General features: G+C 53.0%; 2 protein-coding genes across 6 annotated transcripts; one reads left to right on the plus strand and one right to left on the minus strand.

Moving 5' to 3' along the window:
- Window positions 1-8,094: 8,094 nt before the first annotated feature.
- TM4SF19 (transmembrane 4 L six family member 19) lies at window positions 8,095-11,672 on the plus strand. Of its 3 annotated transcripts, XM_040567452.1 has the most exons (5): window positions 9,094-9,202; window positions 10,562-10,745; window positions 10,829-10,906; window positions 11,181-11,359; window positions 11,450-11,672. In XM_040567452.1, the coding sequence occupies exons 2-5, from the start codon at window positions 10,569-10,571 to the stop codon at window positions 11,670-11,672; spliced, it is 657 nt and encodes a 218-aa protein (XP_040423386.1). In that variant the 5' UTR covers window positions 9,094-9,202; window positions 10,562-10,568. The 3 variants fall into 3 exon arrangements, with proteins under 3 accessions (XP_040423384.1, XP_040423386.1, XP_040423385.1); XM_040567450.1 differs by having other exon boundaries at window positions 8,095-9,202; window positions 10,562-10,906; XM_040567451.1 differs by lacking the exon at window positions 9,094-9,202 and having other exon boundaries at window positions 9,212-10,745.
- Window positions 11,673-12,870: 1,198 nt separating this feature from the next.
- Window positions 12,871-16,488, minus strand: NEU4 (neuraminidase 4). Of its 3 annotated transcripts, none has more exons than XM_040567444.1 (4): window positions 15,106-16,488; window positions 14,332-14,537; window positions 13,985-14,240; window positions 12,871-13,778 (listed from the first exon to the last, which is right to left on the minus strand). In XM_040567444.1, the coding sequence occupies exons 2-4, from the start codon at window positions 14,530-14,532 to the stop codon at window positions 12,871-12,873; spliced, it is 1,365 nt and encodes a 454-aa protein (XP_040423378.1). In that variant the 5' UTR covers window positions 14,533-14,537; window positions 15,106-16,488. The 3 variants fall into 3 exon arrangements, with proteins under 3 accessions (XP_040423378.1, XP_040423377.1, XP_040423376.1); XM_040567443.1 differs by having other exon boundaries at window positions 14,332-14,563; XM_040567442.1 differs by lacking the exon at window positions 15,106-16,488 and having other exon boundaries at window positions 14,332-14,700.
- Between the last annotated feature and the right edge of the window lie 142 nt (window positions 16,489-16,630).

Here is a 16,630-nt window from a genome sequence, read left to right on the forward strand (position 1 = left end):
GCACGTGCTCTTCATCCGACTTGTTTTTGTTTGATATTTCATGTCTAACAACAGCTAATCGTTCATAGTCACAGTCAGCTGGTATTCAGAAGGGAAAACGAGCACTGGCTTTCTCTGCCAGGTGCTGCTGGCACATTTACTGCTGGCTCCTTTGGAGGCCCGGGGAGATTTGGGCTCTTCCTAACCATACCTGCTCTCAGTCAGGCTGCCCAAGCAGTTTCCACCTCTCTGCATTCCCTCCTGATGCAAAAAGGGTAGCTAAAAGCTGTGTCAAAAGCTGCTGGGTGTACTGGCGTTGTTTTCATTAGGCTTTGAATTGGAGTCTGCAGTTTTACATTTCTGACGTTTATGGTCTGAATAACGTCACCCTTTCTGATAAAATCAGAGAAGTTGACAACCTCAGTATTAAAAGAATGTGCATGTGTGTGTAATAGCGTCATAAAACACGGTTGTCTATAAAAAGGTATCAAAAGGTACCAATTTTCATGCACGGACTTAAATGGCCATGTTGATCATGCATCAGCATACTTTCCAGAGCTCACCAGATCTGCTACGTTGCTGTTACAGGAGAATAATGCCTTGGCCGTAACGCACGTCCCTTGTGTGCTGCTGCAAGCAGCTCGTGTTTGTGTGTCCCACCGGTTTCACAGGCGTTTTTTTGAAGACTACCAAATGAACTGCCTGCCAATGTACACGCTGCTCTGCTCCAGCTCACACCAGCTTCCACTTTCACTGGTGCTGTGGCTTGTATATGTGCTACCATCAGAAACTGGCAGCTGGTTTTAGTGTTTTAATGAACAAACCTCGCTGCTGAAGGGCCTGATGTCTCCAACAGACCTTTTAGAAAACTTCCACGTGTGCTTTGCTGCTTGGCACGCCTTCTGACTATTGAAAATTTCTGGTATTCAGTATAATTGAGTTCTTGGTAACTGAGTGGTAAAGTTAATGTTGAGAATGATGGCTTTCCTCTCTAGGTCTTTGAAGAAAAAGCCCTGTCTCTGTGCAGGAGCTGTTTGAACACAGCTGCCCTGTTGCAGAGGGTGCGAGGCATCGTTCGCAGCAGGTGCGGGCAGCTCCTTGTGGCTGGTTTGAGAACAGGCCCCTTGTCTTTGGGAGCTGGGAGGCAGAATCCTGGCTTTTTGAGTTCGTTCTCATTTAGTGCTCGAGCATTGGGTTGGGTTGCAGAAACTTGAGAGCAACAAGGGCTAAACTCAAAGCTATCTTTTGGGACAGAAAGGGACAGCGAGGCATCGTTTTGGCTGTGTTTTGACAGGTACCAAACACCACAGAGAACACATAAAATGTGTCTTTTTCTAAACCACGTAAAAGTGGACAACGGAGACCTATATGGGAACATCCAGGCAAATCTATGTCATTTCAGGGACTTGAAGTGGCAGGTCATTACTGTTTTTCTTTCTCATAAGTTTTCAGTAAATTCCACAGCTTTATTCTTGTTTTTAATCCCTTTTAAATCAAGTTAATAATAAATAACAGCCCTGTACACTAAGGAGCAGGGGGGTAGCTGAAATTTAGGTGAAGTGCAAAGCCTCTCATGGAGATTGGATATGCTTTGTCCAGCTATTTCAACAGATTTGAACGCAGCCCCACTTCTCCCTCATCCTTTTTATTATTAACAGAAATTATTTCCTATACATGGAATAGCTATTCTTTTAAAGGCAAGGCAGAACTCACATTCCGAGCCCTGTATCAGCCATCTATGTAGTTGGAAATTCCCTCAGCCATGTTTGGAGTTGATGTAAAAGCATTTTGATGGCAGCCGTTGAGGTCTGCACAAGCTGTTGCTTGCCACTCCGCAAAGGTTGCCTGTGGCTGCAGACATCCTGCTGCCCGCTCCCAGCCTGCGAGGTTAATGGACACCGTTCTGTGATGTGCTGCGAGATGACTTTTATTCTGTGAGGTGCTTAGTGTCTGTCTGCTCCCCATAAATATAGCCATATGTATATATGTACACACGTTTTTAACCAGAGAATGCAGCACTTAACTGAGGCAAGCTGAGGCACTGATGTTTTATCTTCTGTTTTACACCAGGATGTTACGAGTAGTTGCAGAAGTTTGGGATTTGGTCACTGTCTTTAATTACTGTGAGTGTCTGCAGTACAGAGGAGAGTCATTTTGTAACTGCCTGTTAAATGGTGCTGAGAATTTACGGTTTAGAAGGATATAGATAGTAAAAGTACATGGAGCAGGGGGACGAGGTGCTATTTTATAGAACAGCTTTATATGAAACAAATCTGAGTCTGGGTAAAACTCACCTCAGAGGCGTGGTGTCTAATCAGAGACACTGGATTATAGGACAGATGATTTTCTAAGCAAGGTTCTTTAATGAGTGAACTTACAGTTTCAAAATCAGGGCTTTGCCTGTCGGTCATTTTTTCCTTCAATGATGCAACTTCACGCTGGAGGAGGGAGAGAATTAATTTGGAAGTTTTCAGCTCACTGTGCTGGGAGGGACCAAACTCAAGGAAACCTCTGATCTATATACACAACTGCTGCATTTTTTTATAAATATATGTAAATGTCCTATTGTAATATTTGATCCTGGAAATAAAACAAACTGTTTTCAGTAGCTTTTGTCATCTCTTGAGTTTTTTGGTTTGTCTGATTTCTAAGGATGGTCTGTCCCTTCATTATATAGAGAGTTTGGGGTTTTTGCCTTAAGTTTATGGAGCAGAAGGAAGGAAAATGAAGCTGAGCTCCTTGTTTGTGTGTATCTGACTTTTCAGTAAAATTGTCAGCCTGGGTACTTTTGTTTTGCTTACTGGTCCGTGACCTGGCAGAGTAGGTCAAGGTGCTGTAGCTTCTGTTGAACCTCTGGAAAGTTTACAGTTTCCCTATCCTGCCTGTAGCTGCTTCTGCTGACCCTAAGTGTTTTACAAATGAAGTCACAGAAACTGCAGCTTGGTTGAAAACAGTAAGTCCAAATATTTATTATTTCGGTACTAGCTCCAGTTCTGCCTGACCAGCAAGGAAGGGACTTGCCTGAATTTGCAGCCCATTGGCAAAGTGAGTTTGAAAATAAACACAACAAAGTGACTGCAGTGGAACGCGTCCAATTCCTGCTGATGAGGAACTGTTGATTACCGCAAGCTGCTTGCGTAGACCAACGAAGTTTCAGCCTGTTCTAAAGCTAATAAAAATTTCAAGTGAGATACTTTTTTTTTATATCTTGACAGGAAAATACCCTTGTAAAAACGAATAGAGGCAGGGCTGCTCCTATTTTCTGTCCTTCCCAAGGGAAGAACAGAGATGTCTTCCTCTTCTGAACCTTCAATGTCCTCGTGGTGTAGATGCTGTGAAGATGGAACCCTTAGCTTCTCCAGTTGTCTTGTGGGCTCCTTGAGACGTTTTGTAGCAGCCTCACACAAAATGTCAATGAGCAGAGTCTCTTCTGGATGAGTACTCAGCAGCCACAGTGGGGCAAAAAAGGCCAAAGAAACTGATCTTGGATCATCCTCATGTTGCTGACTGTAGCTAGGTCTCCACTGAAGCAATAATTTCAGCCACTGCCCCAGTTTCAACCTCTTTAAACAGCTCTCCAAAAAGTTATGGAATAGTGTAACTGTGTCAAGTCATCCTAAAGCCTTAAACTAGTGTTCACCATGACAATCTTTCCAGTGCGTGCTGGAAAAGAGTAAATGTGCTTGGTTTGGCACGTCCAAATCCAAGGCTTTCTCCTTTCTCTGTGGGGGGTTCTGAGATCTGTGATAGGGCCCTGCTGGGAGGCACTGACCTCCAAAGGAGAAAGCTGTTGTGCTAGCCAGCTATCCGGGGCTATCTGGGAAGTGACTTTGTTGTTTTCAGCACATGCACCTTTCCTCACTATGTTAAAGAAAGACAGCTCCGCTTTCTGTGACAAAGACTTGCTTGTGCACCCCTCAAAGCTGGAAAACAACCTGATCTCTTCATCCAGCTTAGGAAAATATTTTCCATTCTGACTGAGTCGGAAATACCTTTTCATCAAAGCCAGGCAGCTGCAGGATAGACTCATAAGATACCTTTTTTTTTTTTTTAATGTATGTATTTTTCCTTTCAGCAGATGCCTTCCAACTGCATTGATTTACCTGGTGTGGTAAATTTGTGGCATTCCTAAGGAAGTTAAAGCAAACATCATACTGCCCAGCAGCATTATGTTGGTATTTCTTCTGTTGGGTTCTTGCCACAAACAGTGCAGGTCTTGTCAAATGGGCTTACTGTGGCAGTGAACGTGCCCACACCTGGGTTCAGAGAAGTCTTATCTACTGGTGGAAACAGATTTATGTGTGCTACCAAAAGGAGTGGAAGAGACAACTGAATCATGCTGAGTATCCTCTGGGCAGGACCGAGGTGGAGTTTGGCTTTGCCCAGAATGATTCCAGCAAAGAATGTCTCCATAGCAGTGATCTTGTCAATTCAAACTCATCTTGGCCTCTGATTCTTGTCGAAGCCAAACTGCTGTTGAAACCTAACCTGCCATACAACTTCCACAGCCCCAGAGGAGTTTAGGGAAGCAAAGACCAGAAGAGCATGATTAAGAGAGTGGATGCTGTTGTTACAAAAGGCTCACAGACCTCAAAGTTCAGAAGGCCCCATTGCCAAACATGATGGATTGGAGAGTGACAGCCCTAAGTGTGACAGGCTGAAGTGCCACGAAACAACTAGGTTAAAAGTTGGTCAGCACCTATTTAGCTGCGTCTGCTGTCAGAGAAGGAGTTGGTGTGACGATTTTGCCAAGCCAGAATCACTTTGCGTGGGACCACGCTTGTCACCACGGTGGTTGGGTGACTTGGCAGTCAGTTATTTGACTGTAATTGCTGTGCTGATTTTCATAATTATGTTCTCATGCTAGGAAGGGAGACACGCAGCTGCTCATGGTGCTCAGGAGGCTATTCTGTTCCAGGCAGGGCTAAAATTAGCTTTTTCTCATTATTGTTATGGACTTGAGCTGGTGTAAGGGGAAGGTCAGCCTTCCCCGAGCAAAGATTCACTCTGATGTTTCATGCTCAATGGCATGGGGCTTTCTGTGGGACGTGATTGACCTGATCATGTGTGTGGCAACGTAGGAAGCTCAGATTGCCATGACGTAGAAAAGGGCACGAGATGAGGTTGCAACACATTTTATTCCAGTGGAGTGAAAAATGCTTCCTCTCAGTCTATGCAAAAAGTAGAGAGGAGAAACTGGATTATTCTCTGCTGTCAGCTATCCTACATGAGACTGGCTACTCTTTACTGCTGACTGTTTTTAGAGACCAATTCCTCTTATTTAAGAATAAAATGGGGATTCACATGCTGGTGCAAACTGTGATTTTCCTCTCAGAGTAACTATCTGGTTATTCATATAATCTGCTCCTTGCAGACAGTTTTCCATACAAAAAAGGAATTGGCTGATGTAACCCAGCATTGTCTGTTCATTTTTTCCATGTGGAACTCAAGGCTTGAACTCCATTATCCGTTTCTGCCCTATTAAGGCAGGATTTATATTCTCAGCATTCATGTCCTAGTTGATTTGAAAGCAGAAAAAGCCATTTTGAAATGTGTTGGCCAACACGTTACCCTAAGCAGAGCAAGTTGGGTTATATACTGTAAGGTGGCTACAGGTTGCCCTCCGGTTCCTATTTTGTCTACTGTGTTAGAGAAGGACCTGTGGCTGTTGCAGACAGGGAAGTTCACGTCCCAAGCAGCTGATGTGCCTCAAGTCCCCCTGATGACCCCACAAGGAGTGTAAGCTTTCTCTAAATGCTGCTTTGAGAAGGTTCTTCCTTCTGCGTATATAACCCACAAGCAATTCTCCTCTTTGCTTGTGCTGTCTACAACTCCTCTGCCAGAAAATTGCTCTGCTTTTGCACTGTGGCTTCCCTTCCTGCTGCTCTGGGACACAGTAGTTGTGTTCTCCCAGTCCCTTTTCATGTCTTGGAGCTGCCATGGTCAGGTCTGCTCTGAGGGCCCACGAGTGTGATCTTCCCCACTGCCCATTAACTACCAACACAAGCAGCTCAGATAGCACTTCTAAATGTTGGTCACTTGCAATAATTAAAATATCCAGAAATAACCTTCCTAACTAAATGCTGTCACCAAAATGTGTGATATATATGTAATGGGGTATGCTCAACACCTGGAGGAAAACTGCAAGAAAGCAACAGGCAGGAGATGGGAACAGCTGAGAAGTGAGTATATTCATTTAGAAGCTTTCATTAAAATAACAGCGTTTTCCATCCTGCATGTGAAAATGAGAAGAGGCAAACCTGAACCTTCCAGCATCTACATACAAAGCTCTTGCTCAGCAGGTGAAGCGAGGGGAAACATGATGGAAGAAGCCTTTGGTGGAGGCCGTGGACTTGTGGTAGCAGAAGGGTTGCATTTCGAGTGGGCTGCAGAAGAGAGGGAGATTTGTTTTTGCAGAGTCCCACTCCAGAGCATCTTCTGGTCTGGCACCAGTCCCTCCTGGTTCAGGTGCTGCTGTCCTCCGCGGCCAGGGGCCTGACACCAAAACGGGCCACGTCAGCCCAGCAGCTGCCACAAGTCAGGTCAGAGCCAGCTTCAGCCAGCTCCTCAGCGGACATGCCACCTGCCAAAGTGAAGCCAGTGAGTGAAATTTGTTGCACCTCTAGGGGAACAGATTTAAGAAAGGGAAAAAAATGCTGAGCAACTGCAGCTGGGAGAGAGAAATGAGAAACTGTAGAGAGGAAACCACCCTCCAAACACCAAGGTCAGAGAAGAAGGTGGAAGAAGAGGGGCTCCAGGCATGCAGCAGAAGTTCACCTGTGGAGAGGCCCCTGGTGGAGCAGGCTGTCCCCCTGCAGCCCATGGGTCCCACACGGAGCAGATCTCCACTCTGCAGCCCGCGGAGGAGCCCCCGGTGGAGCAGGTGGATGTGGCCTGGAAGAGGCTGCGGCCTATGGAGAGCCCCCGCAGGAGCAGGCCACAGGCCGAAGCTGCAGCCTGTGGAGAGGAGCCCATGCAGGAGCAGGGGATCTGGGGGGAGCTGCTGCCCGTGGGGGACTTCTAACAGTAATTTCGCATTGAAAGAAAATCGAGGGAAGGACAGAAATTCGTATCCAAAGGGTTCTTGTAAATGGAATTACATTAGGCTGGTGACCTGTCACTAGTGGGGTTCCCCAGGGCTTCATTTTAGGGCCAGTCCTCTTCAGTGTTGTCATAAGCAATTTAGATGTAGGACTTGAAGGTTTTTTGAGCAAATTCACAGACAATACTAAATTGGGTGGAGCTTTCGATTCTGTCAAAGGTAGAGAGGCCTTGCAGAGATCTAGACAAATTAGAGAGATGGGCAATCACCAACCACATGAAGTTTAACAAGAGCAAGTGCTGGATTCTGCACCTGGGAAAGGGCAATCCTGGCTATACGTATAGACCAGGAGACAAGATGCTGGAGATCAGTCCTGCAGAAAGGGATCTGGGGGTTTCGGTCAACAGCAAACTGAACATGAGCCAGCAGCATGTCCTAGCAGCCAGGAGGGCCAACCACACCCTGAGGTGCCTTGGGCACAGCCCTGCTAGCTGGTCAAGGGAAGGGATCGTCCTGCTCTGCTCTGTGCCGGTGCAGCCTCACCTCAAGTACTGCGTGCAGTTCTGGGCACCACAGTATAAGAACTATATAAAACTATTACAGAGTGTCCAGAGAAGGGCCACACAGATGGTGAAGGGTCTGGAGGGCAAGACATGTGAGGAGCAGCTGAGGTCCCTCGGTTTGCTCAGCCCAGCGCAGAGCAGGCTGAGGGGAGGCCTCATGGTGGCCTGCAGCTCCCTCACGAGGGGAGCGGAGGGGCAGGCGCTGAGCTCTGCTCTCTGGGGACAGCGACAGGACCTGAGGGAACGGCATGGAGCTGGGACAGGGGAGGGTCAGGCTGGGTGTTAGGAAAAGGTTCTGCACCCAGAGGGCAGTTGGATGTTAGAACAGGCTCCCCAGGGAAGTGGTCACAGCACCAAGCCTGCCAGAGTTCAAGAAGTGTTTGGACAACGCTATCGGACACAGTCAGATTTTTTGGGTGGTCCTTTGGGGACCAGGAGTTGGACTCAGCGATCCTTGTGGGTCCTTTCCAACCTGGGATATTCTATGATTCTATAACATGTGAGCTGGGCCTGGGCATCCCCTTGGCTGATGCCCAGTGCTGTTTCTGAGGAGTGGAAGGTGTGGGCCGGGCTGTGACACCCTACTACTGAAAGCCTTTCCCTGCTCTTTGGGAGGCATTGAGTTGGAGACATGGCTGGAGAGCAAGGTTTTTGGAAAGAACATGGGAAGTGCTGTGTGTCCAGGATGTTGGTGTCATCATGGCAAAACTGATCTCACCACAGCTGTCTGTGGCAGCGTTACAGCTTTTAGTGAAGGTTTTTGGTGTCGAGATCTTGCTGCAGCTTCAGTTTCTACTGGTTGAACGTGGCCCTGGTGGAGGTGTCTTTTCATCCTTCACGTCCAGCAAGGGAAGGCATTTTTCAGTAACTGCACTGGCCAGCCAATGCCTTGGGAGCTCTCTTCTGCTCTGAAACCCTTCGTCAGCTAAAGCCACATCTGCTGCTGTCTCTGACACACCACATCAGTGTGACAAAGGATCAGTCACCACCATCTTACATAAAAATGAGTCCCCACAAACAGCGAGGCACCATTGTATTGCACATCCACCGTAATCCTGCAACATGGTCCGAGATGGCTCTTAGAGCATACCACACCTGCTCTGAGCGAAACATTGGTGAGGTTTCTTCACCAGCTGAAGAGCACGTACAGGATTCCCTCTCCCCGCTGGACTTGTATCAGCTCCTTGGCCACCAGAGCAGGGTGTTAGAGAGCACAGATTGCTTGTATTTTCTTGCAGGTTGCTGGGTTGGTGGTTCTCCCCATGCCAAGGGGGTTGTGCTGCTCCTTCTGCCTGGCTCTCCGTGCTCATTTGCTTTCTGGCGTCGCTCCCCAAGAGCTGGCTTTCTCAGGGAAGGAAATCAGCTGCAGGCTGGCAGGGGCTGCCTCATTCACAAGGAAGAGTCATTCTTCCTTTTGAGCCACTGGTTGTGTGGGAGAGGGATGGTGCATGATGCGGTGGGTGGACCTCAGGGTGGAGGAAGAGGATGTGCAGATTGTGCTGGGACATCATAAATAGCACCCATGGGTGCTGCCTCCGTATATTCTCCCAGGACAGAGCTCCTCCCTGGGAAATGCTGCGGGCTCCACACTGCTGACTTCTCCCAGCGTTGCTCCCAGGTAAGCCAGGAGGAAAGGAGGACAGGTTCCCTGTGCTTTCCTTGAATCCCTTTCCTGTTGGCCATGGAGGCATGCTGGCAGGGAGGGTGTCTTTCTTGCAAACATCCTAACAGAGCCTGGATCTGCTGCGCTTTTGCTTTTACCTTCTTCTCCCCTTGGTGTGTGTGTGTTTGTGTGTGTTCCTCTTTAGCACACGAGGAAGAAGGAAATAGCTAATGCCAACCTGCTTCTGGCTCAAGGGGAGTGCTGGGGGGACAGCAAGTGCAGGTCCCATAGGGCCGCCATGCGCTGGGCGCGCAGCCTGAGCTGCTCACAGGGCAGCTCTTCCCACGGAAACAGCCATGCGGCACCTCAGTGGTTCTGCTTCTGTAAAGCCAGTGCGAGCCTGAAATAAATTAACCAGCGTGAGAAGTGACCGGACTGACGGAATTCATGCAAAATAGGTTGTAAGCCACCACAAAAGGGGGAAATGCATAAAAAACAGTGAGACCTGAAACAAAAATGAATGCATGTGTGCATGGTAGAAGAAACCTGGAGATCTTCCCCCTACCTCTGTGCCTGAAAAGTCACATTCTGGCAAACAAACCTGCTTTTGATATGAACTCCAAGGTGATCTCAGTGCAGGGATCCAAAGCCGAGACAGCTGCAGGGCAGGCTGTCACAGTGCTCCCGAAGCAGCCGGGGAACAGCACCTGTGGTGGAGGTGTGGAAGAGCGAGAGCAAGGTTTTGACCTTTTTTTCCTTTTGAGAGCAAGGTGTCACCTGGAGCTGGCCAGGTGCTTCCTAGGTGCACTGATAGCTTGATAAAATGGAGAAATAAAGCTGTGCATCTTGCCCAAGGACTGCTTCGAAGGGCTGAGAGCTGCATGGGTTTTGAGGACAGCTTGATGCAGGACCTGCCATAGTCTGAAGTTCTGCCTAGCGAAAAATACTGGCAGGTCTGAAATTGGGCATCTCCTTCTACAATAAAATAGCTCAGCCCCAAGAAAATTTCTTGACAGCAGTAGATTGGTATTAATATTGAATTTAATTTGAATAAGTAATGAATCACATGGTCTTGTCACTGCGATCTGTTTGTTCTTTTAAAAGTTTTTGCGTAGACGCATCCTGTTGGCTGATGAGCATGGGGATGGTTGTTTCTTTTCTTTTTTTTTTTGCTGTCTTCATTCTTATCTGCAGCTTGCATGTGTGGTTGTGCCCCATGTAAAACATCCCATGGCTGCAGTGCAGGGAAATGGCATTTACATTGGAAGATCCCTGTGAGGTGGGGGGCAGTAGTGCTGGGGGTCAAGGTGGGGCTGAAGGCAGCCTTGTCCTCTCCTCCTCCTCCTTCTCCTCCTCCTCCCCATCCCTGTGCAGGCAGGCCATGTGCGTGGGGAGGTGCAGCCGCATCGTGGGCCCCTGCCTGCTGGCACTGGGCACACTCTCTGTGATAGCCAACATCCTCCTGCTCTTCCCTGTCGGGGCGTGGAAGTACCTGGTCGACGGGCACATCACCAAACAGGCCAAGGTCATGCCGGGCATCTGGGGAGGAGGCATCACCGTGAGTATCATGTTTTGCACGGCATCCTCCATCCCTCACGCTTGATTCATCCCCCCCCTCAAGTCGTCTTCTCCATCCTGCAGGTGCTGCTAGTGGCGACCCACATCACAGCGGTGGGGTGGCGATGCGCCGGCTGCTCCGACTGCGGCACCCGTCGCAATGTAAGGCAGGGCTGAGGCCCCCCAAGCAGCGCAGGGTTGGACGTGGTGGGGTGTCCCCTCTCCCGTGGGCATGTGGTGGGGCATTGCGCGGTGACCCCGTGGTGGGACGTTCGCAGAGTGCCACCTCTCCTGAGGGCCCACGGTGGGACATTGCATGGTGCCACCTCTCCTGTGAGCCCATGGTGGGACACTGCACAGTGTCCCCTCCCTGGAGGACAGGGCTTTGTGTGGGCTCCCAAATTCTGCCCAGCCCCAAGCCCTGTGCTCCCCGCAGGCCTTTCTCTCCGCTGTCCTCTCCAAGCTGGCACTCCTGGGCTCCACCGCCTGCTTCATCCTGTCTGGTGTGGGCCTGACCAACGGCCCCCTCTGCCTCTACAACGCCTCCGAGCATGGCCGCGGCCCCACCTGGGGATACCCTTTCTTGGACACCGGCAGCCAGGCGTCTGACACCAGGTATAGGGCCCTCATAATGCAGGCAGTGAAATGAAGGCGGTGTTTCAGTGGCTGCTCGTGGCTCATCCTCTCCCCCCCCCCATGGCACAGGGTACTGGTGCCGGCGGATTATTTCCTGTACAAGCCGGACACCTGGGACACCTGCCTGGAGCCGGTGGGCATCGTGGCTTGGAATGTCGCCCTCTTCTCCCTCCTGCTGCTCGTCAGTGCTGCTGAGATGGTGCTGGCCTCCATCCAGATCCTCAACGGCTGTGCTGGCTGCCTCTGTGGCTTCTGCGAGGGGAAGCAGGGCCGCCCCACACGCCTGGACTGAGCGCTGGAGCTGTGCTGGCGTGCACGGGGCTCACTGCAGGTGCTGGCGGCTGGAGACTGGCCTAGGGACAGAGGAGGAGAAGCGGATCCCAAACGTCGAGGTATAGGAGCAGGCCCTGGAGGGATGGGGGGCTCCTGGAGGGACCTCGTTGGGAACCTCACTGGAAATGGGACGACGGAGCAGCTGCTCATCCTGACCAGCCCAGCGGTGCAGAGCCCCATCCCCATTGCCTCTGGGGCTTGGCTGCGCTCACAGTGAGCGTCACCACCTTCAGCACGTCCTCATCCCTGCCTGATGCAGGGGCAGAGCACAGGGGCTGCAGGAACAGAAAGTACCTCTGCTTGGAGCATATTTGCACATGAACTGGTCAGGTTGAGAGGAAAGTAGCAATGACCATGGTAACTTGAAAAAGCAGTCAGCCAGATTACACAAAAACAATGAGATTAAGATTTTGAGGAGAGAAATTGGGTTGAAAGTAAGTATTAAAAAGGAGCAAGAGAAGGTGCATAAGCAAGTGCACCTGCGAGAGGAGAGGCCATGGCATTGTGCCCCAGCAGCCCCCCCCGTGGCAGCCCTGATCTGCAGCACCGCTGCTAGTGCCACTCAATTTGTGTTTCACAGATTGATGGTTGATTGAGTGGACTTGGGAAAGCAATAAACTGCTTTCTTCATGTGAATCGAAGGTTTTTTTCCAGTGCCAAGGACCCGGTTGTGAAGCTTGCTCGCTGGCAGGGTGCCCGGAGGGGCTGCTGAAATGCCACCTCCACCACTCTGCGCTGATGTGAAGCTGGAAGCAGGAGGGAGAACGTCATTAGGGACCCGTCCTTTATTTGGAAGGATGCTGGGTGGAGGAAGAGAGGTGCAAGGGCAGTGAGACAGAGAGATAAAGGCTGAGGACGGGGATAACATGGTAATAATGGCATGAGCCTCTGAGCCCAACCACCTCTATAATTAAAAACAGCAATACAAATGAGATAAAACCCTGTGTTGGGACAGGAGCACCAGCCCTCAGCACGGTCCAGCCCAGGGGACTGGAGGAGCCCCCAGATCCCACCCTGGTGTACATCAGCAGAGCTCGCCCTGCCGCAGGGTCGTGCCGGGCTCTCCCTGCGTGCCACCAGACCCAGCCCAGCCACGGAAGGCAGCCGGCCCCCACGTGCCCATGGCCGGCCCATGCCAGGGGATGCGGCGGGCGGCTCTAGGAGACGCAGCAGCTCCTTTGCCTCCGCTTCCTGCAGGGCACTGCAGCTGCCAGGGGGATGTTCTGGAGCACATCGTGCAGTGTGAACATGCTGAAGGATATCTGCTCATAGGGAGACCGCTTCCCGTTCTCGTAGAGGCAGGCAAAAGCGATGGCCGGGCCACCAGAGACAGGGGCCTGGCTGTGGGGCAGCTCCATATAAGCCAGGTCCGAGTATGCGCTCGGGCCCTCGTAGATGACCCAGGGTTCGGTCCAGCTCTCTGCGTCCCTGGGGAAGGTGCTGAGGTGAACCCCCATGTTGACCCGCGACATGGGGCTGGTGGGGTGGGAGTAGAGCACCCACGTTGGTGCTTGGAAGAAGGTGCCGGGGCCGGAGGTGGCTTTGGGGTCCACTTGGAGCTTATCCCCTGCTGCCCTCAAGGCAAGCAGGTCCCGAAAACGGGGGAGCGGCCGTGGAGCCGAGCCTTGTCCAGGGACGTCAGGGGGCTGGGGGCTGTACACGAAAGGTGCGGGGAAGCCGATGACACTGCCGTGGCACCCGTGGGGGGGCTCGACCAGCCGCTGGACCAGCTGCCCCCCGTGGAAGACAGCCCCGTCATCGGTGCTCAGTGCCTGGACGCGGAAGCCCAGGGGGCTGCGGGCATTGCAGTAGAGGACATTAGAGCCATCCTCCTCATCCACTGAGACCAGCTGGCACTCGCCCGTCTGCAGGTTGGGGATGAACTCCCCGAAACGCCAGCCCCGGCCGTGGTCGTCGCTGTAGAAGGCGAAGGAGTGAGGGGTGGTCTTGCAGAGCTGCCCAAAGCACTCCTTGCAGTCAATGTGGTAGCTGTAGGCAGGCACCAGCAGTCGGCCGGAGCGCAGCTGGATCCCATGCCCGGGGCCCAGTGCAAAGGTGGCCCAGTCTGGGGACAGGGGGACGAGTGTGATGAGCAGCCCCCGGCTCCCCCACCACCAGGCTGCTTTCTCCATCTCCTCCCCGCTCCGCTCAGGCTCCTCTTCTCCCTCGCCCCAGCTCTGCCCTTGAACCCTCGCCTGGTCACAGCCCGAGGCTGCTGCTGGCCGTACCACACTCGCCGGCTTTTTTGCCCCTGCCTGCTGGTGTCACTACCTTTGATGGCCCTGCCGATGACCTGCTGCGTCAGGTCTGTGGCCTTGCTCCAGCTCAGACCCTGGTCAGCACTGGTGACGCAGCACAGGCGGGTGACGTTCTGGCCCGTGACTATCTGGAAGGCTTCAGGTGTCCTGCCCAGCACCGTGATGAAGAAGAGGAAGAGGGTGCCCGTGAACTCGTCGTAGAGCGGGCAGGGGTTCATCGACCGGTGGTGCTGCAGCGTCGCTGTCTCGAGCACCCGCATGTCTTCCCACTGCACGGGGACGGGGCAGAGCAGTCAGACCCCTCCCCAGCCCACCCCGGGCCTGATCCAGCCCCCACCGCGGTGTCGGCCCCGCTCCCACCTCCACATAGCCGCCGTAGACGGTGCCGCGGCGCAGCACCAGCAGGTTGGCGTGGGCGTCGTCGGCGCTCAGCCGCTCCTCAGCGAAGGCTAGCAGCTTGGCCACGCAGGGCAGGTAGAGCAGGGCCGGCACGCGGTACGTGACGCCGCTGGTCTCCTTCTCAAAGAGCACAGTCCGGGCAGGGAAGTGCCGGGAGCCCATGGTGCCTGCGGCAGAGAGAGGGGCGGCCCCGCTGCGGGCAGGGGGCTCGTGGCACTGCCCCTGCCCAGGTAGGATTTGGGGAAAGGTGCTGGGCAGGACACCGCATGGAGTGGGGCTCCCGGTAAACCGAGGCTGGCAAGGGACAGGGTGGGAGCCATGGCAGGGCATCAGAGGGGGCAGGGCTGTCCCTGGGTGTCCCCATGCACGTCCTTGGACCTGAGGGATGGGATTCCTTGCCCCTGGGCACAGCGGCTGCTGGTTTTGCTCTCCAGCTCTCGTCCCCCTCTTTCCAAGCCAGAGCTGTCACTAGAGGTTTCACAACTGAGCCACGCTGGCAGGTGGGAGCCCTGGCTGGCAATGAATGAAGCCACCAAGGACTCGGGCTGGTCCTGCTGGAGCAGGGGCTCTGCCCAGGGGAAGCTCCATGGCCTCTCCCGCTCCCTTCAGCATCTCCCCTTTCTCTGCTGCATTCCCCCAGGGCAAGGGCTGGGTCTGCTGCCCACCCCAGGCTGCCGGGAAGGGTTCTTGCCTATGTTTTGCCCAACGCCCCAGGGGGAAAGCCCAGGCACTCACCCGGTCCTACTCAGCGCGGGGCAGCCGCCTCCATCCCCTGGCAGGCGTTGGGGCGATGCTGGCTCCTGCAGGGCTGGCTGCCTGTAGAGCCTGTCCCCAGCCGTTCACTGTCCCCCCACCGATATGTCACGGGGCTCCTGCCGTGGCCAGCGGCCGGCAAAAAGCCCTGAGTCAGCAGCAGCACAAAGGCCCCATTATCAGGCAGGGAGAACCCGGGCCCCTCAACGTGCATCTGTCGCGCTCAGGGCCGCAGGGAGGGAACGCCGAGGGAAGAGGTCCCTCCTGCCTCAGTTTCCTTGCTCACCCCCGGGAGCAGTGCAGGGGCCCCCAGAAGGCTGCCGTCTCCTCTGCCCCAGCTGGCTCAGGCTGTTAGGATGTAGCTGGGGTTGCTGGAGCAGAAAACCCATGAGGGTGCCATTAAGCACTGTGTTGTTCCTGCCCTACAGCTCACGGTCTCGCTGGGTGCAAGGCAAAGGCTGCGTCTTCACTGGCCTGTTTGGCCTCGTTGCAGGACAAAAATATCAAACACACCAAGTTGCATGGAAAATGCCGAGTTTGTAAGACCAAATGCTCTGCTCCCCCCCTTCTCTCTCCCCACTCCCCCCTCCCAGTGCTGTGAGGCTGGAGGCACGGGATCTGCATGGCAGGCTCCTGCCTCCACTGGCCTTGGGGCTGCTGGGTTGAGCTGCAGCCCCGGAGCTCTTCTCCAGCTACAGCTGCACGATGTCCCTGCTCCTGCCTGCTTCACCCTGAGGAAGCCGCTGAAGCCACCGGAGCAGCCCCAGGGTGGCCATCACCCCGTCACCACCCGGGTGGCTCGATGCCTTGCGTGCTGCTGTGGGGTGAATCACTGGTTAGCGGGTAGAGCCGCTGCTGTGCCCAAACCTTCCCTAGGCACATCCCTCGCGGCCAACCTGCATGGCCCAGGAGGGAGGGAGCCCTGGTTAAACTTTGCAATCCTGCCCCACGGGTGGTGGCAGGCGCAGTAGAAACCAGGGATGGGCTCCAGAAACGTGCGCTGAGCCCAGCCACTGAGCGAGGGCAATCATTAACTGCAATGACGCCAAAGCTGTCACTCCCTGGGAGGGTTTGGCCCATGAGGGTTTGATTCCCATCACGAGGTGATGCCCTAGGCCAGCAGTGGCCATGCCTCCCTGGATCCCTTTCCTAATTGGCATTGGAAGTTTGGCCACAGGAGCAATGGGGTGTGATGAAGCCTCTGCTGATGATAAAATGTCGATGCTGCTGGCCTGGAGACCTAATTTCTTTCCTATGCACCTGCTTCTTCAAGTACTGCATTCCCTTGGTGAGCTCTTGTCCTTATCTCCCCCCCCACTTTTGTCTCCTAAAAGCAGAAAATTGAGACTCGCTCTAGTGAGCTGTAACCAGCCTGGAAGTAATGACCGCTATTAAAAAAAGGTCAAATGCAAACCAAATGATTAAGCCCCTGATTAATGATTAAGAGGGAGGAAAATCTAACCCAGCTCGAAAGCCTGCCAGCTCCCAGGAGCACTGGGCTGTCCCC

This window comes from Cygnus olor, chromosome 9, assembly GCF_009769625.2.
Source record: "Cygnus olor isolate bCygOlo1 chromosome 9, bCygOlo1.pri.v2, whole genome shotgun sequence".
NCBI lineage: Eukaryota > Metazoa > Chordata > Aves > Anseriformes > Anatidae > Cygnus > Cygnus olor.